The sequence below is a fragment of the Narcine bancroftii genome, chromosome 1, assembly GCF_036971445.1.
Source record: "Narcine bancroftii isolate sNarBan1 chromosome 1, sNarBan1.hap1, whole genome shotgun sequence".
In the NCBI taxonomy this organism is placed as follows: Eukaryota; Metazoa; Chordata; class Chondrichthyes; order Torpediniformes; family Narcinidae; genus Narcine; species Narcine bancroftii.
Genome location: NC_091469.1, coordinates 433,479,052 through 433,505,943, shown reverse-complemented (window position 1 = coordinate 433,505,943; position 26,892 = coordinate 433,479,052). Strand labels below are relative to the sequence as shown.

The 26,892-nt window shown below is 37.9% G+C and overlaps 1 protein-coding gene across 2 annotated transcripts in view; it reads right to left on the bottom strand.

Moving 5' to 3' along the window:
• Positions 1 to 1,275: 1,275 nt before the first annotated feature.
• The window catches only part of rsu1 (Ras suppressor protein 1), a 188,704-nt gene continuing 163,087 nt past the window's right edge, over positions 1,276 to 26,892 (bottom strand). For both annotated transcript variants that reach the window (XM_069914262.1, XM_069914263.1), the window contains exon 9: positions 1,276 to 1,761. In XM_069914262.1, coding sequence (XP_069770363.1) covers positions 1,659 to 1,761 — 103 coding nt within the window. In that variant the 3' untranslated portion in view covers positions 1,276 to 1,658. The remainder of the gene's footprint in view (positions 1,762 to 26,892) is intronic.

The following is a 26,892-nucleotide window of genomic DNA, read 5'->3' as shown; positions in this document are numbered from 1 at the left end:
CTCGATGAGTATCTTTATCAGTACACTGCTTGATCTGCTCCACTTCTCTAGCATTGTGTTTTTACTTCAATCACTGCGTTTGCAGACTATCATGGTTTGCTCCTCTCTTACACTAATCCTGTACTACTATCTTATTTTATTCTCCTCACAATCTTATCAACTCCTGTATATTCTATCACTTGCTTCAGGGCAATTTACAGTGGCAAATTAACTTCATAACCCACACATCTTTGGGCTGTGGGAGGAAGCACCCAGTGGGGACCCACTTGGACACACGGGGAAATGGTGAAAACTTTACACATAGATGGCTAGAACTGAACCTGGATCTCTGGTGCTGTGGGGAACTAGCTTTGTAAGAAAAGTATTTTAAGTTCATCTGCAGGAGCTTCAATATCAGTAGAATTCTCAATATTAATTTTATGAGGATAGTATTTTAAAGCAAAGGATGTGGAACTCAGTTTAAGAAAGTTGGATCTGGCTTTTCTCACACATTTTCTGTCCAATACCTAATTGGCAACACACCTTCTGAGAGGGGTTTTTTTTTGGCCTTTCAAAAAAAAAAGTGAAGTGGGTAAGCTCCAAGTATGTTGGGTTCAGGCTGTCTTTTAGTTCCCTCATGCATTCTGGCATCAGAATTCCCCTCCTTAATTCTGAATGCTTTAGATGTTATTCCTTTAATTTCTTATTCTCATCCTTTCACATTGATAATTTTGAACATAAGTATTGACTGACAGAAAGAGGAAAAATAATTATTCAGTATCTTTTTGGAATGTGTCTGAAGATATTGGTCATAGAGAAAGCCATCCACAATGGTCTGTTATACAGTAATAAAGATCTAATGTTACATTCATTATTTCTTAGTCAATTGATGTCATCACAGAGAATTTGGGTCCAACAAAGAGTACAAACAGGAAATTATGCATCCCATTGTGACCACAAAATTATTAAGATATCATTGTAGCAAAATATTAAATAGAAATACATCAATTTATTAATCGTTTAATTGGATTATGAGAGACACACTAAGGATAATTTAAATAGTGCAAGCAGAATAAAGGCAAGCATAATAACAAAGGTTATTTAGTTGGAACTCTGGATGTGAGTAATTTTAAATTCACATGAAATCAACGTTTGCTCATCTAATAGAAGATTCATGGGTTTTTTTTCTCATTATTTCTACATTCTCCTTTGGAAGATGTGGAGCATCATCTATCTAGAAAGTAGCACATTTCTGTCAACTTCCAAAGGTTAATAATTACTCGTTAACTTATCATATTCTGTATAAATATATATTTTATTTAAAAATCAAAGTAGCCATAAAAAAATGAGTAAGCTATATATGTTAAGAGTAATTTTGAAAGCACATGAAATACCAAATACAAATGGTTTCCATTTATTTTAGCATAACTTATTCAGTGTAACATTTGACATTAAGGTATTAATAACCAAGAGTCTTCACTGATTAAGAAAGCTTGGTGACAGTAACATAAAAAACATTAACACTCAGTGGCATTAATAATCAGATGAGGAGATTAAGATATACAATAACAAGAGTAGAATGTATATTGTCCTGAACACAAGATGTTGATAGTTGAAGTAATACATACAACTAGGGCGCATGCAAGTGGAGTTCAACAGTAAGACAGAACTCAATCGATTCATTTGTTTTTAGCAGCCAGAGGCTTCCGGCTAATCTTCTTAGACTTGTCATTGTTCTTCTTTGGAGGTTCAGGGTTTGCTTGCATGTGTCTACCATAAAGGCTGCAAGGATTTTTAAAAAAATCAAGCGTTAGTACTAACATTTTCAACATTTAAAAAGGACAATGCCAAAATTAAACTCAATTAGTGACAAAGAATGGCCATTTACACCACTTTAAGCTTCACGCCTAGCCAGAAAGCCCATGGGGTCAATAAAGCGACAGAGAAAAATAGTGTCAGAGCCTCCCAGGCTATTTCAACATGATTGATGGCTGTGCGATAGCTACATAGCTATCATTGCCACATTAATAAATACTGGCGATTAAATGTTGACAAAGTATCCCGTGATTTAGGAGGTTGGAGTGCCACAGCCTTCAAATGATTATTTAGAGATTTAACAAAGTTGGCTAGATTCCTTACATAATCTAATTACAAACAGTTAAAAGATAAGAAAGTGGCTGATTAATGTATATTATGAACGAATAAACAATCTTAAAAAATGTTTATAATCAGATTTACAAGAATATCATTTAGTAAAAATACCATGTTAATCAGATTTATGTAATGTTTTATTTATAGGATTTGAAATTTACTCCAGATCTTGGATCAGTAGATATTTCACGAAAGCTTTTCCAGAACAATATTTAAAAATTAAATACAAATGTATGTAGTAGCTGCATTACTTCAAAACCAATTTCTATATTCAATCATTCACTTTGCATTATTACTTTGTATTACTGATACATTTTCAGATCAATTTGCAGTGTACGTAAAATATTTTTGCAGATCTCCTGCACAGTTGATTTGCATTTAGAGTAATGCTAATTTTATTCAGAATAAAACAAGTGCCTGCTTACTAATGTCAGTGGGGCAAAATGATTGGATGTTGGGTGGTTAGAAAAAAGTCTTATAGCATAATCAATTGGAAAAATGCTCATTAAATTTTATTGGCCGACTAACAACAATGCCCTAACTTAATAAAAACAGGCAGAGATGATGGCAAAGATATTAACTGAGGACTTTTGTTATGTATCAGAGGTCTAAGCTGTCATTGAATTGTTCACAGTTCAGCAAGCATCATCTCAGGGGACTGCAAGAATACAACACAGTTAATAAATGCAGTAGGATCAATATAAACAGCTCACTGTTATCCTGCTACCCCCATTTCTCTTTCCTTAAACTTTTCAATAAATCACATACACCTCAGAAGAATGCTATCTTCATTAAAACAGTAATTAAGCAGCTCACATGATAGCAATTTGTCACTAACACTACAAACTGCAAAGAAAACTGGAAATATAATTACAATGTATTATTAATATTCTTCAAAACTTATGCTGGATAGGAAACACAGAATGCAAACTGAAAAAATGCATTGATGGAAAATGTATCAAATAATACTTCCCTCCAATGTCTTCACATCCCGACCCTCCCCCATCTCTCCCTCCATAAAATTTGCTGTTTCCACACTGGATTGAAAAGATCATTGTGGTGAAAGATCACGTCATCAAACAATGGCACACACAAGAATTAGCTAGAAGCTAACAGCTCTGACAGGAGCAACCAACTGAACTATGATTAACGCCGTCAAAATAGCCTGAGGAAAATGGGAAATTCCACAGGCTCACCAAATTTATCTAGTGAGCAGCTGAGCCTAACGGATCTGAAAGGCTCAAGATTTGGCTCTCAATCTCTGTGGAATTAACACATAGCAGATGATGGAGAGGGGGTACGAATATTCTCAGTGTGCCGTGGTTGAGGAGGGAGAACCAAAGTCAAGCATCTGGTTTCTTGCTTCCAATTATCACAAAAGCTGTTAGTGTCTTGCTTTGTAGATGACCATAAAGATGAATGTAGCTCTCATCTACCCTTGTTACATCTGTCAACTCACAGTCACCATCTTGAGTCACGTCTGAAAACAGATGGTGGGCAACGTTCTGGAAGGGTAACCAGTACCAATAGCACCATTCGCATAATCAGGTTGATAAAAGTAGACACTTGGCGGTCATGTTAAACTCAAGCATACAGCCAATGAGAAAGGGGAACATAACAATGAAATAGGGGTGGGTGAGCTTCTTAAAAAGGAAACAGCCAGTTAGAATTTAAAAAAAACTTAGAGATACACGACGGTAACATGCCCTTTTGACCCACAAACCCGCACTGTTCTTACCAATTAACCTACCAACCCTGTATGTCTTTTGGAATGCGAGAGGAAACTGGAGCACCCGGAGGAATTCAATGCAACTATGTGGAGAATTCCTTAAGCAGTGCCGAGTTTCAAACTGCAAGAGCGCTAAGCGCTTTGCTAACCTCTATAATAACGGTGCCATCATTGTTCTGCGAGATAACAGCATAATAAAATTACAGTTACATCTCAACTCATCTTGGATATCAATTTATTTTAAATTAAAATAATTTATCATCTCCTGCTAAACCAAGGAAAAGAATAATGTCTTCCAAAATTTCTGGATGACTTTAGACCCCAAAATGATTGGAAATCAAAACAATTGAAACAGTCATGTTTTCAGTTAGTGTGCAAATTAATTCTTCTCAGCCACATTTAATGTGCCACAGTTAATTGACACAAAGGTGTTGGAGATGGAATGTGAAAGGGAATGAAAAATTAGAAACAAGCAATTCTGGAAGAGTTAAAGAAAAATTATTCTTGCAGCAATGTTCTACAGACCAAAGTTTACTCAATTGGAGATAAATTAAAAATTAATGCAATATAACCACTTTTAAATAAGATCATAATAAAAAAAATGACTGTTCCAAATGCAATTTATGGATTTTGTCTAAAGCATCGTCGACCAGTTGGTTACCAGTGGTGTTGCGCAGGGGTCAGTAATGGGGCTACTTCTTTTTATGCTGTTCGCTAATGATTTGGATTGTGGAATAAATGGCTTTGTGTCTAAATTTGTAAATGAAACAAAGATAAGCGGAGGGTCAGGTAGAAAGGAAGAATCAGAGAGGCTGCAGAGAGACTTAGATAGGAGAACGGGCAAAGAAGTGGCAAATGAAATTAAGCAAAACCCCTGGATGGGAATTGGTAGAAGCTGGATAAGTGAATCTTCTGGTTGCTTAACATTGTATGTTGTGTGGATAGGTGAACTCGGGGTGCCAATTTTCTTTATAAAATATTTTTATTAATTTGATAAGAGAGAAATATTACATGTACATATTGTTTAGATATTAATTAGTTATGTAGCTTTTATATAATGCAATACAGAATGAATCATATCTAAATTATACACAGTCTTGTATAATTCTCAAAAAAAGTGAAAAATCTTTGAATTTCACCTTGTATTCTAATACATTGTGATTATCTAAATAGACCAATTTAGTTGTAGGGAAAAAAAAACAAAAATAAGAAGAGAAAAGAAGAAAAAAAAAACATGCTAACCTAACTCCTTCGTCTAAACATGGTCACCAGCAAATAAATTGTAAAGAACCGAGTATCGGCTCTCAGACATCGGATAGAAAACCCCCAGAGCACCCCTGTCTAAATATTCAAATTATGATAAGAATCCATGAATGGGCCCCATATTTTGTCAAATTCAACCTTGATCTCTTTACCATTATATCTAATTTTCTCCAAACTCAAGTAAGACATAACATGCTGTAACCAATGCATATGAGTTGGTGCTTTGCTTTCTTTCCATCTTATCAGAATTGCTCGTCTGGCTATCAATGAAGAAAAAGCTACTATTCTTCTATTCTTTTTTGAGTTGAATTCAAAGAAATCCTCTCTTCCAGCAAGCAAGCAGCAACACTCCATTCTCCCTCCTTTCCCTTTGTCTTCTTTCATCCAGGTCTCCACCCCTTTCCCTCTCCATTCAGAGTCATCCCTCCTTTCCCCTGCTTGCTGGTGTGCCCTCCCTCCCTTATTCACCTATTTCTTTCTGCCTTGGGGATTGTGGTCTTCCCTCCCACCATTTTGTTCGGGTGACTGTCGACATTTTTTCATACCTTGATGAGGGGCTGAAACCCAAAATGTTGATTATGTATCTTTATCTTTGCGACATAAAATACACCGTTTGACCAGGCGAGTTTCTCCAGCATTATGTTTTTACTAAGATGTTTCTATATACCTCAGAATCCACTTTGTAATTGAAATCAGAGTTACATCACCAATGAAGATAAGTGCACCATGACCTGTGGCAGCCATACATGCACAGGCCATGACACCCCCATCACCACGTTTTACAAATGAGGTGGTATGCTTTGGATCTTGGGCAGTTCCTTTACGCCTCTACACTTTGCTCTTGCCATCACTCTCGATACAAGGTCAATCGTAGTCCACAAGAAGACCGTTTACCAGAATTCTGCAGGGTCTTTTAAATACTTCTTGGCAAACTGTAACCTGGCCATCCTGTTTCTGTGGCTCACTAGTGGTTTGTATCTTGCAGTGTAGCCTCTGTATTTCTGTTCATGAAGTCTTCTGTAAACAGTGGTCATTGATACATCCATACCAAGAGTGTTTCTGATCTGTTGGACAGGCATTTGGGGTTTTTCTTCATTATGATGAAAATGCATCTGTCATCAGCAATGGAGATCTTCCTTGGCCTACCAGTCCCTCTGGATTACTGAGCTAACCAATATGCTCTATCTTCTTAATGATCTTCCAAACAGTTGATGTTGGTAATCTGCAGGTTTAGGCAATGTCTCTTACTATTTTCTTCTTGTTTCTCACCCTCATAATGGCTTCTTTGACTTTCATTGGCACAACTCTGTTCCTCATGTTGAAAAATGGCACCTATAAGACTCCAAAGGTGATGAAAAACTTAGAAGCAAGCCTAGCACCTGAACCAATGAAGCAATTAAATATACCTGAGAACTCAAAAACCCCTGTAAAGCCAAATGTCCCAAACCTTTTGGTGCCCTGAAATGGGGAAAATATGTGTAAAAAATGCAGTAATTTCTACATGGTGCAATCAAAATGTAGACAAATAACCTTGAATAAAATGGAATGTACACTTTAATCACATGCCACTTATGAATGGTTTGACTGCAAATTTAAAATTGTGGAGCACAGGGCAAATAAAGGAAAAAAATGCATCTTTGTCCCAAGCATAATGGAGGGCACTGTAAGAGCAGGGATGTGATGAGGCATCACATGTACAGGGTACAGTTTTGGGCACCTTAAGTAAGAAAGGATGTGCTAATATTGGAGAGGGTTCAGCGGAAATTCGTAAGAATGATTCCTAGAATGAAGTGATTAGCATATGAGGAACATTTAACGGATCTTGGTCTGTAGTCCTTGGAGTTCAGAAGCTGTGAGAGGGGAACTCAGAAGAATTTTGAATGTAGAAAGGTATGGATAAATGTGGCTTAGATGTGGCTATTGTTTCCCATGGTAGGGGAGTCTAGGACAAGAGGGCACACTTCAAGGGACTCATTTAACATAGAGGTGCGGAGGAATTTCTTTAGCTAGACAGTGATGAACCTCTGGAATTTGTTACCATGGGCGGTTGTGGAGGCCAAGACATTGGGCGTATTTAAGGCAGAGACTGATAAGTAAATCAATCATCAGGCTAACAAAGGTTATGGAGAGAAGGCAGGGAAATGGAGTTGAGTGGGATCATGATGGAATTGCGGAGTGATGGGTCAAATGGACTACTTTTGCTCCTATATTTTATGGTCTTATCAGATCTACCATATTCAAGCTGAGGTGAACTCAATTTTAACATTTAAGAAGAATTTGGATGGGTACATGGATGGGAGAGGTATGGAGGGCTATGAACTGGGTGCAGGTCAGTGGGTCTAGAAAAAAACCCAGGTTCAGCACAGACTAGAAGGGCTGAAGGGGCCTGTTTCTGTGCTGTGATGTTCTATGGTTCTAAAATTATGTAAACACCAGGAAATTACAGCTGCTTTGTCATCAACTGCAAGTTCAAATATGTCACAGTTATTAAATATTGGAGCGAATATAACTTGCTTTGTTTTGGCAAGCATTCTCAACCTATTCCTTGGCAGGTAAATAAAATGAAATGGACTTGTACCAAAATGAAACATGTTAATGAGCTAGAGAGAAAGGAAGGAGATTGTGAAACAAATAGGTAGATTTTCTTGAAGAGCTGGCACAGATAAATGGGCTGAATGGATTTTGTTTGGTACATTTTTATAAAGCAAGAAGTGATCATTCTGAACAAATTTTAAAAGGTCAGATTTCATTTGAAATTGAGGGATTCCTGAAAATACTAGATGTAGCAATATTGCACTTTTATGTCTGGATGAAGTGTCTCAATTACATTCCATGGTACAAAATGGTCTGATTTCACTTAAAAATAATGCTTTCTTAATTATTCCATTCATTGCAGTGATTAAAAAAAAAATTGGAGTTGTCACAAACTAAAATTATTTTTTTCATAAAACAAAAATGTACAGAGTGCATTTAATTACTGATACCTGCAGTACATTTTGACCCAAAATTGGTAGAAATCCAGATTCTGCAGCAGAAAATACAGTCACTTCTGATATTTCAAACAGTGACAGAAAATGTGTGAAAATAAAGGTAGCCAGAAACCTTTGCAGGTGGCAAGATAGCTTGATCAAGCTTATAAAAAGCATATGGGGTCTTTAAATTTAGAGGCAGTGCACAAAAGCAAGGTATGGATACTAATGCTTTCAGAATGAATCATTGATTCATTCTGAAATATTGTGTTCAATTATGGATATCACACTTTAGATGGTTTGTCTGGGAATTTAAGAGGAGATTTATGTGCACGGTGCTTGGAATGGACAATAATTCAGTGGAGAAATCAGACTAGGCATCTCCTCCATGAAAATTCAGGGGAGATTTAATAGGGGTATTCGAAAATTGAACAATTTTTAAAGAGAAAATTGAGAAATTCTTTGAACTTATTCATTGGGCTGTCACTAGAAAACACTTCTTTCAAATAATTGACTGAATATGATAGATTATCATATTATTTATTTATCACTTATTTGAAGGAAGTGTTTTCAACTCAGCAAGTTATTATATGATGATTACCAGAATGAATGGTGGAAGTTAATTCCATGGCCATTTTCAAAAGGACACCACACACGCACACATACACGGTACAGGAAAAATATTTGGGAGAATAAATATTAGGACAGTTCTTAGAATGAGCTGGTACAGGTATGAAGAATAGAATGGGCTCCTTCTGGATGGCAAGATTTGTTTAATGAAATATCTGTATAACAATGCTTTAATGAAAGCAATACAGATGTGACATTTTTTTTCACATCACACAAATGCATTCCATGCTTGTCTGAAAGGTATATGCCTTTGTCAGAAAGCTCATAGTTAACTAACCATTGTCAACATATGCAACTTGAATGCAAACAATTGATGCCCTTGTGTTATGAGATATTTATCAATTTTTTTCACGAGGCATTCTTAGAAGGTCAAAATTTAACAAGCATTAACTAGAGATATTTCTAATCACCTATCCTTAATATCATCCTTGTAATATTAAAATTATAATTCCAGATTCCTTTAATTATAGCTATCATTTTTATGAGGTAAATATGCCAAACTAGAGCTTATGAATGTTAGTCAGTTACTTTAACTGTTGCAAATAATTTTGTTGCTTACTGCAAAAATAAGTCAAATTTAAGTGCACTCAACTGAAGATTCATACATTTATATATCGACAGCAAAAATATATGTGAAAATCCACTCCATACATAGATGCATGCAATTAGACCTTGTAGAAATGACAAGCTTACTGAGATTTCAGTTATTTCCTGTTTATGGTATCGGAATATATTTTAAAAATCCTACAAATTAACAGTTTAAATAGATTTAACAAGAAACTTGCACTGGATCACATTTCTAACTTTAATTATCCCTTGGATATTAGCAATATCTTTTAATTCCATAAAATAATGTTTGCATAATTGTTATTTGGAAAAAAAAAGAGAAGAAATATTGGAACTCAAACATCAATTTAAAATTATTTATTATTCATAATCTCAAACAGTTCAGCAGCAAGATAACACATCGGTGACAATAGTACTTCTATAGCAGTAAGTAAGAAATATAGGAATGAGAATGGATCTTTCATTCCTTGAGTTTGCTCTTCCATTTAACAAGCTTGTCTGAATTTCCCCCCACCCACTCGACCTTTCCTGTGCTTTATCAGCTGGATATCAGTAACAGGGAAAATATTGAAATCTAGCTATGAAAGGGCATTTAGAAAATAACGTTTTGGCAGAGTCAACATGAGTTTACGAAAAGAGGACAATGCTCAACACATCTATTAACTTATTTTAATATGCAACTGGCAGAATTTAAAGGGTAGAATCAAATGACTTAGTGTATTTGAACTTGCAGAAAACCATTGTTGAGGTGCCATGCAAAACCTATTAAAATTAGTGCAGGCCTCTTCACCATACACAAAAATAGGGTCATACAATTAGTGTAATAAACTGGTGTGGGTTGAGGAAGGGTGAACAGATAGAAAACAGAGAGCAGGATTAAACATGTGGCTTCAGGTCAGGAAGCAAAGGCTAGTGGGAATGCCATACTTTGATGTGGTATTTCCCGAACATTCATAATATCAATGAGTAGAATGAGGGGTCAAATGCAGCACATCCAAATTTGACAGTGATATGAAGCTGGGTTACAGTGCAGGTTTGAACACTACAGTACAGGAACAATCCTCACAGGTCTATGATGCTAAATATAAGTAAAACTTTGCTGCTTGAACATAATACGTTCGAACAATCATTCCCCAGAGGCTGGTGGAGAAGCTGTCCTTGCAGGGACTCAACACCCTCTCTGCCACTTGATTCAGGACTTCATAACGGAAAGACCATAGTCTGTCCAGGTCAGCAGCAGAATGCCTAGCACCATCAAGCTGAGCACTGGCATACCTCAAGGCTGTGTGCTCAGCCAGCACCTGTTCACGCTACTGACCCACAACTGCAACGGCAGATCCAGCTCCAAGTGTCATCAAATTTGCAAACGAGACCACAGCAGTTGGCCTCTTCAGCAACAACGATGAGTTGCACTGCAGTGAAGAGGTAGAAAATCATCTGATATGGTGTGAGAATAACAACCTGAATCTCAAGGTGGACAAGATTAAGGAGTGTGGTGAATGTCTGCCAAGCTGCCTGTCTCCCTTCTGGCGAGCCTTGCTGTACTAACATTGACTGTGCATTATCTCTACTGTTAAGGACACTCCCCTTGGATAGAACTGTATATGCATCTATTGTCTTTCATTATTGTACCATGAATTTCTGCTAATAAAAGCCATGCTTATTGTTTGACCACATCGTCTTTGTCTACTTCATCAACTGGCATTTCAAAGAGATGATCGTGGACTTCTGGAAGAACTTCCAGAAGTCTGGCCATCCTCCACTACACAATAATAATAAAAGTTCTGCATAGGTACAGGAGATACCACCAATGCAGTGGAGGAAGAGTTGGGGAATAGTCCCCAAGACACAGAAACATTTTTGATATGCTCAGAGCTCTTCTACATCAAAACCATTTAACCACAGAAAAATTATGACACAGATTAATTGGAACAAGTAAAGAATGCACTGAAAATGAAGAGGGAAGGCCAGCTGGGTGTAGTTTATATGCTATTGTAGGATTCTTTTCTAGCTGATGTTCAGCACCTCTAAGATTAAGAATTGTCTTGAACCTCTCCTTATCACCCCAATCATAAACTATTCCGCCACCTCAAAGAGACCTATCTGCACTACTGAAATGCACTTTCTTCTTCCACTACTGTAATTGTGAATATTTATTATCCATCTTGGATATGTATTATTCTTTTCATTTAGGTAACTTAATGTATACTATTGGAGTTTTTTTCAAAGTATCTGTTTGGCTGCAGCAAATAAGAATTTTGGAGCATATCTACATTGACAATGGGTGGGAAAATAAACAACTTCCAGACTAAGTGGCAGAGACAGGCTCAATATTAGCATTTAAGAAGTTGTATATGTAAATGGACAGGAAAGGAACAGAAAGTTACAGGTTGAGTGTAGGTCAGTGGGGTTAGGTGGGAGAAAGTTTTCAGGATGGACTAGAAGGGCCAAGTTGCTCTAAATGTAATATGGTTATATATGGTTAAAAAGGAGACATGGGGGAGGGGTGCCATTGGGAAAAATTGTCTGAGGGGATACACAAAATATGGTCATACAATTTGATCACCTCTACAGATGGTGTACTACAATCACAGCATCTCCAGATGTTCCTATTTAATATCTATATAGATGGGAATAGTCTCCAATGAATAACGACTGTTGCAAGTTACATTCAAAATCAGAGCTTAAAAAAACACAATGTGAATTGAATAACAGTTATTGTAAAAGGTGTACAGAATAGTGAGGATGCAAAGTTCAAGATTCAATTTATTGTCATGCACTAAAAAATAGGGTCATATTATACAAAATTGCCTTTTGTCTGCTTTATAGCAGACAGATTTGCCATCGGCAGAAATTGCCTGAAGCTCCTTTTACATAGAAACATAGAAGATAGGAGCAGGAGTAGGTCATTCGACCCTTCGAGCCTGCTCCGCCATTCAACGAGATCATGGCTGATCTTAAAGTTCAGTACCCCGTCCCCGCCTTCTCTCCGTAACCTTTAATACCCTTATACTGAAGCCTTCCAAAGTTTGCCAGCTTGTCCTTTTGGAACTGATTTCTCTCTCCTCTCTCTGTTTCACACCTTCCCTCTCTGAGAGCAAAACTACAATCAGACACGGGGAGGAGAGTGCCATTGGGAAAAATGGTCAGAGGGGATTCACAAAGTATGGTCGTACAATTTGATCTCCCCATTTCTGGTGTCCTGCACCAGACCTCTACTTCCCCAGAGCCTGAAACCCTTTGTGGCCACTGCTGTACATGATTTTGGGCGCAGACCCTGCAGTTGTAGGATTTTAAATAAAACTACCGTTGGCCCCTGCAATTGGCCATTCAAAGCCTGTAGGGAACTAACTGGCAGTTGGTCTGGGTGGTTGGATCCTGTGGGAACGTTGTGTCTCCACTTCCTACTCTCTGAAGGTCTGTAGCAGTGCCACCATGTTTTTTTAATGTTATATTAGTACAGAGTATTTTTGTGGTATTTATTGTCATTTCTTGAAATATTCTGTAGTGTTAATTTTAAGTATATATATTTCATGATTTAAGAAACTTTTTATCAACTTTAATAAAGCAAGCCCTGTGCTAGCACTTTATCAAGCTCAACTCACAAACTAAATATAAGGGAGACTACGTAAAGTAGAGAAACCATGAAACATTATATCAGACACTGCTGAGATATCATTTGCAAGATTAAGTAAAGGTCCCATCTCACTAAAAGAATATACTTCGGATCAAAGGGTCAACATAATGATAGCCAAGGCAGATTTATCACAGTGAGTCTACTGCAATATACAAATGTTCCAGAGTAACTCAGCAGGTCATGCATCATCCATAGGAATTAAAAGGTAAACCAATGTGTTGGGCCTGAGCCCTTCATCAGGAATAAGGACAAACAGGTACACACCTGAATAAAAAGATGAGGGGAGAGAGGAAAGAGGAGAGGAAGAGGAAGGGGAGGAGCATAGTCTCACCTACCACTTTTTTTCCCCAAATGCAAAGGAAATTTAATTGAAATTTTTTTTTTAAATGCTTTTCAGGCTGAGGGTAGATGCCAACTTACTATTTTCTTTGGCTGGTACCAAGGTTTACAGTCTCAGAATTAGGGGGTCAGCCACTTTGAATAAAGATGAGAACATTGGAGAGAAAATTAGCTTCGTGGTAGAAAGCAGAGGGTGGTGGTGGAGGGTTGCTTCTCGGATTAAGGGCCTGTGACTAGTGGTGTGACTCAGGGTTTGATGCAGGGCCCATTGCTGTTTGTCATCAGTGATTTAGATGAGAATGAACATGATGAGCAAGTTTGCAGATGAAATTTTAGTGTCTGTTATTGTAGATGGTGAGGACAGTTGCCATAAATTACAGAAGAATTTTGGGCAGGTTGATAGTAGCTTGATTAGAACAGTAAATCCCATCCTGCAAGTCACTTGGTTAATCAAAAAAAGAAAAGAGCATACCCACTGGTCCAAATCAGCACTTTATTTTGAAGAGATACTTCAAACAGGGCAGAAGATTTTATCAAAATATCCACTGGTCAAACATCATAAAGAAATGTGAGGATTTGCATTTTGTGAGGTCCAACATGGGTAGGACCTATACAGTGATGGGTGGGGATCTGAGGAGTGATGTAGACCAAATGGATCTATGAGTACAGAGTACATAGGTGAGTAAATACATTGATTAAGATAAAGCAGTGGATGTGATGTATATGGATTTTAGTAAGGCATTTGACAAGGTCCCCCGTGATAGGTTAATTCAGAAAATCATGAGATACAGGATCAATGGGACGTCTGCTTGGGTTAGGAATTGGCTTGCCTGTAGAAAACAGAGCAGTAGGAGATGGACCATATTTTGTCTGGAGGTCTGTGATTAGTTGCATTTGCAGGAATCTGTTCTGGGACCCCTGCTCTTCGTGATTTTTGCAACTTAGTTGGATGAAGAAGTGTCATGCTGGAGAGGGTGTGAAGAAGAGTGTATGCCACCAGGACTCAGGGGCCTGAGCTATCAGGAAAGGTCAACCTTTTATTCCTTGGTGCAGAGGAGGATGAGGAAAAGAACAGTGAACACAGAGAGTATTTTGCTCAGAGTAGAATAATTGGTAACCAGACGACATAGGTTCAATGTGTGTGAGAGAGAGAGATTTTTTTTAATACATAGAGGGGGGGATGATTGTGTGGAATGGACTGCTGGAGACCTGGTTGAGGCAGGTACTATATAATATTGAAGGGAAAAAAAGTGGATGGATACATGAATAGGTTTGGAGGGATTTGGGTCAAATGCAGACGGGGAGTTTATTATGGATGGGACATTTTGGTTGGTGTGGACAAGTTGGGGTGAAGGACCCGTTTCACACTCTATGGCTAATTCTTCAACAGAAGGTAGTGAATATTTGGAATTCTTCATGCAAGTGGGTTGCGAAGGGTATATTTAGGACAGGGATCTGTGGAAGTTTAAATATCGTTGGAATCAAGAGCGATACCATCAAATGGTGGAAAAGACACAAGGGACTGAATGACCTTCTCATGCTTTCTCTGTAGTACTTATTTTTAATTGTTCTATTACCTTGGTATCCAAAATGTATTAATTTCTGGCTTGAATGCATTCAACAACTAAACATTGAAGGTGGAGAATTCCAAGTAATCACAGAGGCAATTTGTATCTTTTGAGGGACTTAAAAATAAATATAATTTACCTAACAACACATTCTTCTTCAATTGAGATCTTTTTTAATCTGGACTTAATAGGCTCACACCTCAAAAGATAAATTTAAAAAACCCAGAATTTTCAGATAGGTGTTTTAAGTGTGCTATAGATGTTGGTTCCTTTTTACATTCCACCTGGAATTAAGACCCTTTTGGATAGAATTGGGGGAAGTAGTGATTAAAATTGTGGGGGTGAACTTCCCTCTACACCCGGAATTTTTTCTTCTGGGGAATTGGGCATTTATAAAAGTTAACTTCTCAAGAAGTAAATCTAAATTTATTAAAATTGCATTGTCAATAGCCAGGAAATATACAGCAATGATGTGGAAATCCGATTCCCTGCTTCACATTGATCGCTAGAACATAGAAGTGCAAAGTTATATTCCCCTTGAGAAGATTACTTATAGTCTTAGGAATGGATATAGTATAGTTGCAAAATTTGCCAACCTTATTTAGATTACTTAAATACCCAGATTGTACAATTTATTTTGATATTTGTCAATTAGTATACTCCTTATTAGACATTTAATACTTTTAAAATGATGTGACTCTGAGATGTTGCTTTTTCTTTTCTATTTTCTTTCTTTTTATCTCCCTCTATTCCCCACTGTTTGTCCACTTTTGAATCTGGGGAGGAGGAGCTGAGAGAAGAGGGACTCTCCTTTCCATTTTTTTTTCTGGACCTTATGAATGTTTTTCTATGATTTTATATTCAATGTATTATTGTTATTCTATTAATTGAGTCCTATATTCTGTATTTTCTTAAAACTTAGATAAAATATTAAAAATAAAATCACAATGTTTGGATACAAATGTTCTTGGATCAGTCCCAATTGGGTAACACTTTATTCTGAATTAAAAGCCCTGGACTCTGTGCTCCCAAGCCATGAGCTAGTTCTGTCAAGTTTAATTGAGATCACATCTCATTCTAAAGTATGTATAAACCTAATCTGGTCAATCTATGTCTATTTATCTATCTATTTATTTATGTATCTATTTATTTATTTATTTTACAGATTAATCCCTTCATGTCAGAAATCCAATTTTGCAAAACTTTGTTACATTCCTTTCAAATATCTTCTGGGGTAAAAAAAAAATACAAATGAAAATGGTATTCCAAAACAGCACACAAATAAAATTTATAACTGTAGACTAATATTTAATCTCTCTTACTCTAGATCAATTGTAATAAAGGCAAATATATTGATTGCTTTACTGATTGTCTGGTTCTGCCTAAAATTATAGCAGGTGGATCAATGCCAACATTTCCTAATCATTCTGTGCTTAAAAATCATATTTTTCATTTTGACTCTTCCCTTTCAAAGTGGGTGGCTTCATCTTTCTCCAGATTATACTTCAGTTATATGTTATATTAATTTAGTTATCTTGTCTGCATTCTTTTGAACTTTATATTCTCCTCGCACCTTCCACCTAAAGCTGGATTTGCAGCAAACTTGGATTCCTGTGTATTTTTGTGCACTGCACTCAATGGCAGCATCCTCACACTTCACGTTTACTGACTTTGGTTGTGCCTTCAGCTGGTTTGGATTTTCTGTTAATACCTCTGGGCAAGAGTGCAGAATGCGTAAATTTTGCTTAAACCCATCCAGCCAAGGGATGTAGATGTCAATCATGTTCTCGGTTACATGGTTTCAGTTGGTTAAATTTTGTTGACATACTTGGATGGTCTTCAAAGCCTTTGGATGCAACTAACTGGAACAACGTGTATAATCCAAAATAGTGCAAAAATAAATAATGTATAAATTCTTTCGGTAGATTGATTAGAACAGTAAAGCACGTTCTGTAAGGCACTTGATTAATCTAAAAGGGAAAACAGCATACCCAACTAACCAAAGTCAGCACTTTCGTTGGAAAAGATACTTCAAACAGGGCAGAAGACTTCATCAAAATATCCACTGGTCAAACGTCATAGGGAAAGCAGAAGGTTAAAATGAAAGAAATACAGGAAAACTTTGCTGATCCACTGTCCTTGAGATTGTGCCTATCGCAGACTGGTTAATTTCTGGACTATTCACCATTGCTGGGTCAAAATCCTGAACACCTTCACTATCAGCTTGATGGAGGTATCAACACCTCAATAACTGCATCAGTTTAAAAAGGTAGTTGCCTCAAGGGCAACTAGGAAATCAACCACTGGCTCAACCGATGAAGCCTACACCCCTCGGATAAGTAATATTACTATCCCAATATACTTGACTTTCAAGCAGTCACGTATTTTCTAATGAACCCAGTAAGTTTAAGAGAATGGGAAACACAAGCACTCAGGAACCCATCTCTGGCTGTAAATGCCCCACATTCCTCCTCAACACGTGTGTTCTGAATCCCGATTCCAGCTGCATATTCAGCTCATAGTCCAGACTCCAAGCTCCAACTGCATACTCCATTTGCACTCTAAATCTACAGTTCTTATTCCAGACCAATAAGAAAGCAGATGTTGTGACACTAAAATATCCAAACCATCTGATGCCAGATCATTTACACTGTCAGGAAGTAATGCAAAGCATTTGTATATCCTATGAGGTTACATGGTTACATCACTAACATTCATGGGCTTAGGAGGTGGAGATCTCATAGAAACACACAGAATTCTTACAGGGCTCGACAGGGTAGAGAAGGGATTATGTTCTCCTGAGCTAGGGTGTTTAGAATCAGATTTGTTTTCAAAATAAGGTATAGACCATTCAGGTTTTGAGATGAAAGAAATTTCTTTACATAGAAAGGAGTGAATCTTTAGAATTCCACAAGAGGGTTGTGGATCCTTGGTCACCAAGTGTGCTCAAGACTAGGGCTGACAATGTTTCAGTAAAGGGCTAGTAAAGGCAAGTGGTGCATAGGCTAAAGATCAGTCAGTATCTTATTGAATGGTAGAATGGGTATGAAGGAATGAATGGCCTGCTCTCTGGATCGGTTTCTTCAAATTACCCATTAGTATATTTGTTTAATATAAAATCTGGTTGAGCGAGTGGAGTGCTATCTTCACAATCAAGCCCCAGATCCGATTCTGCAAGATAGAGCTCTCATCACCTCTCCTGTCAAATGTAAAGAGTTGGAGTTGTGCCAAATGACTAACAGTGAAGGTTTTTAGAAAATACAATTCTGGTCAAACTGTACTTCAAATAGCAAAGGTAAAGATACATAACCAACATTTTGGGCTTGATGGTTAAAAACCTGTTAAGGTTTGACAACTTCAAATAAATTCAGCACCTGAAGAACCCGAAGTAATTATGAGCCTACAGTTTGAAATTCCACAGAGCAAGTAACACTCATTAATTAGCTCCATGAAACCAGCTGGATTTGAAGTGCAAATTTCCATAACGTTGTCAGTTATTCTCCGAACACGTGTGAATAGTTTGCCAAGGACTTCAAGCCCATCTTCTGAAGGAAAGTAAACAAGATTTTAAAATGCTGCAAGGCAGTGTGCGCTAGAAGAGATGGCGTTAGTCTGCACACTCCAGCAACAGAGCCTTTCCAATGAACACTTACTATTAGAGATCACATCATTCACCACAGAAAGCTGAACTGTTGAACTACTCCTTACTGCCTCATTAGTCCGAGATCAACAGGACATACAACTTTCTGGCCTATAATTTACAACTGATACACAAATGGCAAATCTTGTTGCAGTGTTTAAGAAGTGCTTTTAGCAGACCATCCATTTACAGGTACGTCATTACAACATAAAAATGGGCATCACAAGCTCCAATTAACAATGCAGAATACTTCCTTTGCAAATCTGCAAAAATGTGCTGAGGCTTCTCACTGGAGATCAATGCCTATTCTCATCAAAATTCTGAAAACATCAAATCTTTTTGAAAATACAAATTATTAACAGAAAGTTAATTCCCTTTCATTCATCCTGGTTATTGCAAGATATACAATGGTGGAGATGAAAAAAATGCAATAGATATCTTTGAGAGGTACAAAATAAACTGTTGGGGATTTCAATCACTTGATATTTATCTGTTTGCACCAACTTCACCTTTGGGGAAAACATTCTACTTGCTCAATTAAACAACAAAAAAGTTTATGACATCTGCCACTATTAAAATGCCAATTTTAAATTCTTTGTATTTACAGATTAGTGAACACTTGCTCTCAACTACTGCATTGAGAATTTTGTAGAGAATGGGTCACATTTTTCCTTTGAACAGAATAAACTTGCCATTGTACATTGCACTTAGTTAAAACGTCATGCAATGTTAAAGCTAGAGGATGCAGGATAAAGACATAGTTGCATGTTATTAAGATATGGTCTAAGATTTCCACAGATACCTTTTGAATGACATAATTTTGAGAAGATCGCCAAAGGAAAAAAAGAGCCAACTGACGACTTGGTCCATCAGTACACAACTGAAGAACTGGTTGCAATACATATGGCTGTTTGCCCTTCCATCACACAAGGTTCAAGGACACAAAGGATTGAGATTTGTTTCCTCACTAGTTTAGTTCATGCCTTTCCTTTCAAGCACAATACACACTCTTCCAGTTCCTATTGTTTTAAGAAGGAACTTTTGGTAATTCTCCATACCATTCAACCGGAAATTCTCGCAACCTTTTCTTTCCCTATGAGGACATGATTACTTTAAATAATTTCACCTCATGATTCATATTCACTTTATGTCCTCGTCATAAACTATCTTGAAAGTGTCCCTGTATGCTGTTACATCAAGGATTATCAAGTGACCCGATTCATCCAATTTGACTTTATTCTACTTATAATTATTGTTTGCCTCTGTCCCCATCAGCATGGACTTCTTTAGTTTCCATTAGGCCTCTCCCCATCTCTCTCTCTCTCTCCTTTTCTATCCCCCTGTCTCATTTCCTCCAGCTTCCCACCCCATTCTCTCTCCATTCAAAGAGCTAGCTCTTCCCCATCACTTCTCAGTTTTTCTCTTCTGCCATCCCATCCATGTCCACCTATGACCTCTCGCCAGATGGCCTGTGCTCCTCCCCCTGCCCCTTCTTCCCTCCTCTTGTATGCCTCCCCCTACCTGCTTTCTGCTCATACTTGACAAGATGTCAGTTATATTCCTTTGCTTCCTATGGACACTCTGACCTGCTGAGATTCTCCAGCACTTTTGTGAATTGCATTGCAATAATAGCGTCTGCAGACTTCTCGATTCAACTTCTGAAAACTTGATGAAGGGCTCTAGCTCGAAACTTTGGTGATGTATCGTTACCTTTGTTACATAAAGGCACTGTTTGACCTGTAGAGTTCCTTCAGCATTTGTGTTTTTTTCACTTAACTATGGTGTCAACAGAATCCTGTGTTTTATCTCTGAAAACTTAAACTGCCTTTACTGTCACGCAATCACCAATGGCATCTAAATTGTGAATCAAATTATAAAAATTAAGTCATCCTCAGTAAGATGCTTTATTGTGGCCTGAAAAATTCAGCTAAACAACGCAAGCGAAATCAAAACTTCTGATTGCACAGGCTCAAGAATCAAACATTCTTCTTCTTTCTCAAACATTATTTTGCCCATGTCAAATTTCTGCAAACTTACATTTACAAATTAAAATACATTTTTATTACGCTCACTAAAATTCAAATTCAATGATCAAATCAAAGCAAAACTGATGTGAATTGAAACAACAATTGAGATTATCAATTACGATAAGTAGGCACAACTCATATTTCAACTTTCATAATGGAGTTGCATAACATGGAACATGTCATTTGGCCCACCTCATCTAATGCTGACCAAGTTGGCACTCTGAGCTAATTCTATTCACCTGCACTTGGACCATATCCTTCCAAACCATATCTGTTCTTATTTACGTCCAATTGTGTTTTGAACATCAAAATCCTCCCCACTTCTCTAGTTTCATCTGGCAGCATGTTCCTGACATGGACTAACTTTCAAGTTATGGTTCCCCCTCAGGTCCCTCTTAAATATCTCCCTTCATTCTTGAATCATTTATTCTGTGACAATGAATTAATTAAAATCACCTCTATTATTTCCTGTTATTTAAACTTTCCCCAAATTAACTTTGTTTTGATCATACAGTATATGAATGTAACAAACATGAATTGTTTATACACTATACTTCCACTGACAATTCCCCGATCCGTACCTCTTTACGCATATTTTAAATCTAATTTCGATACTCAGATGTAGATCTTCCATAAGTGTTGGAAAGAGCCAAATTTTTTTGTTCATATTAACCATTTAGTGCATCCCCTGCATAACATTTGGAAGTATGGAAATTTAAATAATTTATTCCACCTACATGCATTTTCAAAATGAGATGTGAATTTTGGGAGATTTTGTCAGTAAATAGTTACATATTTGTTATTCGAGTAAAGACTATAAATAGACTATTACTAACGGCTATTATTTAAAAAAAATAGAAATTAGATTAAGAAGGACCTTTTATTTTACATGAAGAAGATCGCAGGTTAACAGCAAGCAATTAGGCAGACAAATAGATGAGAGGATTTTGAGTGCAAGAGTGGAGATGCCTTACTGTAATTACATAGGACCCAGCTGAGTCACAACCTGGTTAATTGTGACTGGTTTGATATTCCTACCCAAGGAACAATACACTTGTGATAAAGGAAGTAAAACAACAATACACCAGATTGATTCCTGCAATTGGTGGGAGGGGAAAGAGTTTTGGCCATTCAGGACTGACAGGAAAAACATTTCTTCACCCAAAGAATAACAAATCTTTGAAATTCTCTATTTAACAGGGCTATCAAGACTTAGTTGCTGAATTGATTTCAGAATAAGGTCTACATATTTTGGTGATGTTGAGGAAATTATGAGAAATAAGGCAAGGTAAGGAAAGTGGTGCTAGGTAAAAGATGTGCCATCGTGCCATGACCTTACTGAATGTGGAGCAGGCACAAGGAGTTGAATGGCTAACTCCTGTTTCACCTAAAACACAAAGCTTCATAACAGTCACTGAGAAAAGCAATTTTATTTTTTGCATACAAGAGAAAGCTCTGAATTTAGACATACATACATAACACAAGGTAACATGCCATTTTGGCTCACGAGTCTGTTCTGCCCAATTTACACACCCGGTATGTTTCGAATGGTGGGAGAAACTAGAGCCCCCAGTAAATCCCATGCAGACATGAGGAGAACACACAAACTCCTTACAGACAGCATGAGATTCAAATCCCAGTCCCGATAACTGGCGCTGTAAAGGTATTGTGCCAACCGCGCTGCCCCCTCTGAATGCAGCTTGGAAGAAGACCCAACAGCTCAGGAAGGTACCTTGACATTTTACTGTCTGATGTATAATTGTGCACTAACTAGTTCATAATCTCTGCAATTGCCTCTCTATACAGAATGTTATCATGTACAAGCATGAGGATTATTCATGTTGATTCAGTCAAACTGTCAGAACAGATTTCAACAGACACAATTGCTTGGGTTCTTCTTTAAAGAGAAATGCAAATGAATGTTTGAAATGTTCTAAATAAAACAGAAGTAATTTTTGAAACCTTATGCACCATTGACTTGACGCAGAATGATTTTTTTCTCCTGATTTAGCAATAACAATGTTCTTTCTTTGGCTTGGCTTCGCGGACGAAGATTTATGGAGGGGGTATAAAGTCCACGTCAGCTGCAGGCTCGTTTGTGGCTGACAAGTCCGATGCGGGACAGGCAGACACGATTGCAGCGGTTGCAAGGGAAAATTGGTTGGTTGGGGTTGGGTGTTGGGTTTTTCCTCCTTTGCCTTTTGTCAGTGAGGTGGGCTCTGCGGTCTTCTTCAAAGGAGGTTGCTGCCCGCCAAACTGTGAGGCGCCAAGATGCACGGTTTGAGGCGTTATCAGCCCACTGGCGGTGGTCAATGTTACAGTATTCTTATAACACAAATGCTAATGTGGAATATCTGTGCAAAAAGGACAGCAAATAAAGGATGCTGGAATACAAATGGAAGATATTCAATGTCAATACCTTCCAGTTAAATTTGATCAGAACAGCTCAAAACAAATTATCTTTCTGTAAATGAAAGTCATTGCTCTCAAGAATAATTAATAGTTTATTGATGCTTGATCCAACATTTCCATTAAAAAATAGGAATCAATTCATCTTTAAATTCTTTATAAAATTCAGGTAGAAAACCAACCTCCCCCAGAGATTTATTAATTTGTAATGAACTTATTGCTTTCTTTACCTCTAATTGTGTAATTTGTGCACTTATTTCAATTTGTTCTTCCGTCTAGTGTGGATAAATTTATCCTTGATAAATATCTGTTTATTTTATTAATGTCTTTTAAAGACTCCGAGCTAAATGGTTTATAATAAGTTATTGAAAGTTCCATTTATTTCTTGAGGTTTATAACTACAATAGAACCTTGATTTAACGTGCCCCAATTTAACATGAATTCGGATATAACTCGAGGAGTTATTAGACCCAGGTATATACGAGGCATGCGCCGCTTAACATCCACGGTTCATTCTTTGAGATAGGACATTAAATGAGCCCATTTTAAAAGATGCAATACCAGGGATGGCCACCCAGTGGCACAGCTGATGTTTAGAAGTGGCGTGTCTAAATAATCAAGGTTAAAGTATAATAATGTTTATCTTGGTGGGTAATTCATCGCATTGATAAAGGGAGGGTCATCGCATTGATAAAGGGGGCGAGTGCTGTTGCGAATGGGGTGGGGGTTCATTGGAGCGACTTCATCTCCAACATCGAAGTACTCGAGATGGCAGAGGCCGACAGCATCGAATCCACGCTGCTGAAGATCAAACTGTGCTGGGTAGGTCCCATCTCCAGAAGGATGACCATCACCTTCCCAAGATCGTATTATATGGCGAGTTCTCCACTGGCCACCGAGACAGAGGTGCACCAAAGAAGAGGTACAAGGACTGCCTAAAGAAAGCTCTTGGTGCCTGCCACATTGACCATTGCCAGTGGGCTGATATCGCCTCAAACTGTGCATCTTGGCGCCTCACAGTTCGGCGGGCAGCAACCTCCTTTGAAGAAGACCGCAGAGCCCACCTCACTGACAAAAGACAAAGGAAGGAAAACCCAACACCCAACCCCAACCAACCAATTTTCCCTTGTAACCGCTGCAACCGTGTCTGCCTGTCCCTCATCGGACTTGTCAGCCACAAACGAGCCTGCAGCTGACGTGGACATTACCCCTCCATAAATCTTCGTCCGTGAAGCTAAGCCAAAGAAGAAAGAAGGGGGTGGTGTGGTGTGTCTTGCCACAAATGGGGGTGGGTCCTGCCATGAACAGAGTGGGGGGAGGTGAGTGGTGCGGCAAACAGGGGGGGGGGGGGCATTGCTACAGTGAACAGGGAGGTGGTGGGCTTGCTGCCACGGATGGTGGTGGTGTATCTGCTGCGATCGATGTGTGTATATGTGTGTATATATGTACACAGTAGTGAAACCCCAATTTAGCGCGACCCTGCTTTTACCACAATGCGATTGTTTGGACCCCAGTTATTGCATTATAACAGAGTTCCACTGTCATTACATTCGAATAGTTTTTAACTGCATGAATTGTTCTTTTTTTGGTAATTCTTTATTTATCGCACTATGAACCACATCAACCAATATATTTACAGATGCATCTCTTTAAATATTCACTGTGACACTTTCTCTTTTTTTCCCCCATCCCTCCCTTCCCCCTCTCCACCCCCCTTCAAAAACAGTAAATACTGAACATATAAAATACAATAAAACAATATCTTTATACAAAAGGAATATAAACCAAAAAGATGTATCATCTACTTATACACATTAAATCTGATCGTGTTTATCTTCTTATCATTTTAGGTGGTGGTGGTCCTAGGCCTGCTCTTTCTGTTATGTTCCATATATGGTTCCCAGGTATTTTCAAACATTGTAATTTTGTCTTTTAAATTACATGTGATTTTTTTTTCCCAATGGGATACACTTAAACTTGGTTATATATTCCACGAATGTTTATAGTCATATTTTAGTCCAACGTGGCCATCTTATATTTTTATTTTCGCTTCTTTTCCGCCTCTTCACCACCTCCATCCCTTTTTCCATTACTGTTTTTTTAAGTTTTCCTTTCTAATCTCAATATATGACAACACACTTAAGACATGAAATACCCCAACAATCTCTACAAGCAATAACCCTTTAACCCCAAATGAACCTCCCCTCCTTGGATTGCCCCTTGTCTCTTGACGGCAACCACAACTCCCCTTTCCATTCGGTTTACGAACTTACTCGCAAGCGTCGACCGATTTCGCAGTGACCATTATTCTCCCACCCCCAGCTAACACTATTTTCCTATACTTATAACAAAGCTCTCTCTCTTTTTCCATTCTTCCCCTTCTCTTATTCGTCTTTAAATCTTTATATATACATTATCTTTACTTTATATTTTTACATATTTTTGTATATTTTCTTGCCGGTCATCCTTCTTGTCACTCCTCCTCCTCTCTTCTCCTGTCCTGCAAATTCTTGGGCTTTCTTTGGGTCCGAGAACAGTCTATTCTGTTCCCCAGGAATAAATACTTTGAGTACTGCTGGATGTCTTAATATAAAGTTATACCCTTGTTTTCCCCGTGTTGAATTCCTTCCTCTTCTTTAAAAGTTCGAAGCTTATGTCTGGGTAAAAAAATATTTTTTGTTGAAGAAAGCCTCTACTTCCTCAGGAGTTTGCGGAGGAGCTCGTGGAGTTGTTCGAGTGAACCGGTACGGACTTGAAGGGCCGACATGGCCTGTTTCCGTGCTGTAAACGGTTGTATGGTTACATGGTCCCTTATATTCCAATGGCTATTGTCTTCTCTAACCTTCTTTCTTGCCTGCTCCAGTATGTTATCTCTTGTCGTATATCTTAGAAATTTTACCAATTATGGATCTCTGTTTTTGATGTGGTGGCAGTTTCGATTTCTATTTCTTCATGTCAATCTGTCATTCCCAGCACCTTCGGGATCCATCCTTTTATAAATTCCTTCATATCTGACCCTTTGCCTTCTTTCAGGCCCACTATTTTTATGTTATTTCGCCTACTGTAGTTTTCCAATACGTCAATTTTTTGTGACAATAAATCTTGTGTCTCTTTAATTTTTTTTCCTTCTCTTCCAACTTCCCTCAAATCATTTATCTCCATTTCTACAGCAGCTTCTCATTCCTCCACATTTTCTACTCTTTTCCCTATTTCAGTCATGACAAACTCTAAGCTTTTCATTCTGTCTTCATCTCTTTTCATTTTTCTTTTCATTGAACTAAATTCTAATAACCATATAACCACTTACAGCACAGAACAGGCCAGTTCGGCCCTACTAGTCCATGCCGTAGCAAATCCCCACTCTCCTAGTCCCACTGACCAGCACCCGGTCCATACCCCTCCAGTCCTCTCCTATCCATGTAACGATCCAGTCTTTCCTTAAATGTAACCAATGATTCTGCCTCGACCACGTCTGCCGGAAGCTCATTCCACATCCCCACCACCCTCTGCGTAAAGAAATTTCCCCTCATGTTCCCCTTATAATTTTCCCCCTTCAATCTTAAACCATATCCTCTAGTTTGAATCTCCCCCTTTCTTAATTGAAAAAGCCTATCCACATTTACTCTGTCTGTCCCTTTTAAAATCTTAAACACCTCTATCAAGTCCCCTCTCAATCTTCTACGCTCCAGAGAAAAAAGCCCTGTAACTCAGACCCTGAAATCCTGTCAACATTCTCGTGAACCTTCTCTGCACTCTCTCTATTTTGTTTATATCTTTCCTATAATTTGGTGACCAAAACTGTACATAATACTCCAAATTTGGCCTCACCAATGTCTTGTACAATTTCATCATAACCTCCCTACTCTTGATAGCTATTCTTTTAATGACCTCATTTGTTCTTTGAAAAAGGCTTTATCTAAACTTTGTCCTATTTTACCTTCTTTTTTCCTTTGAAATTCTTGGTCTTCTTCTGTGTCTGTGTCG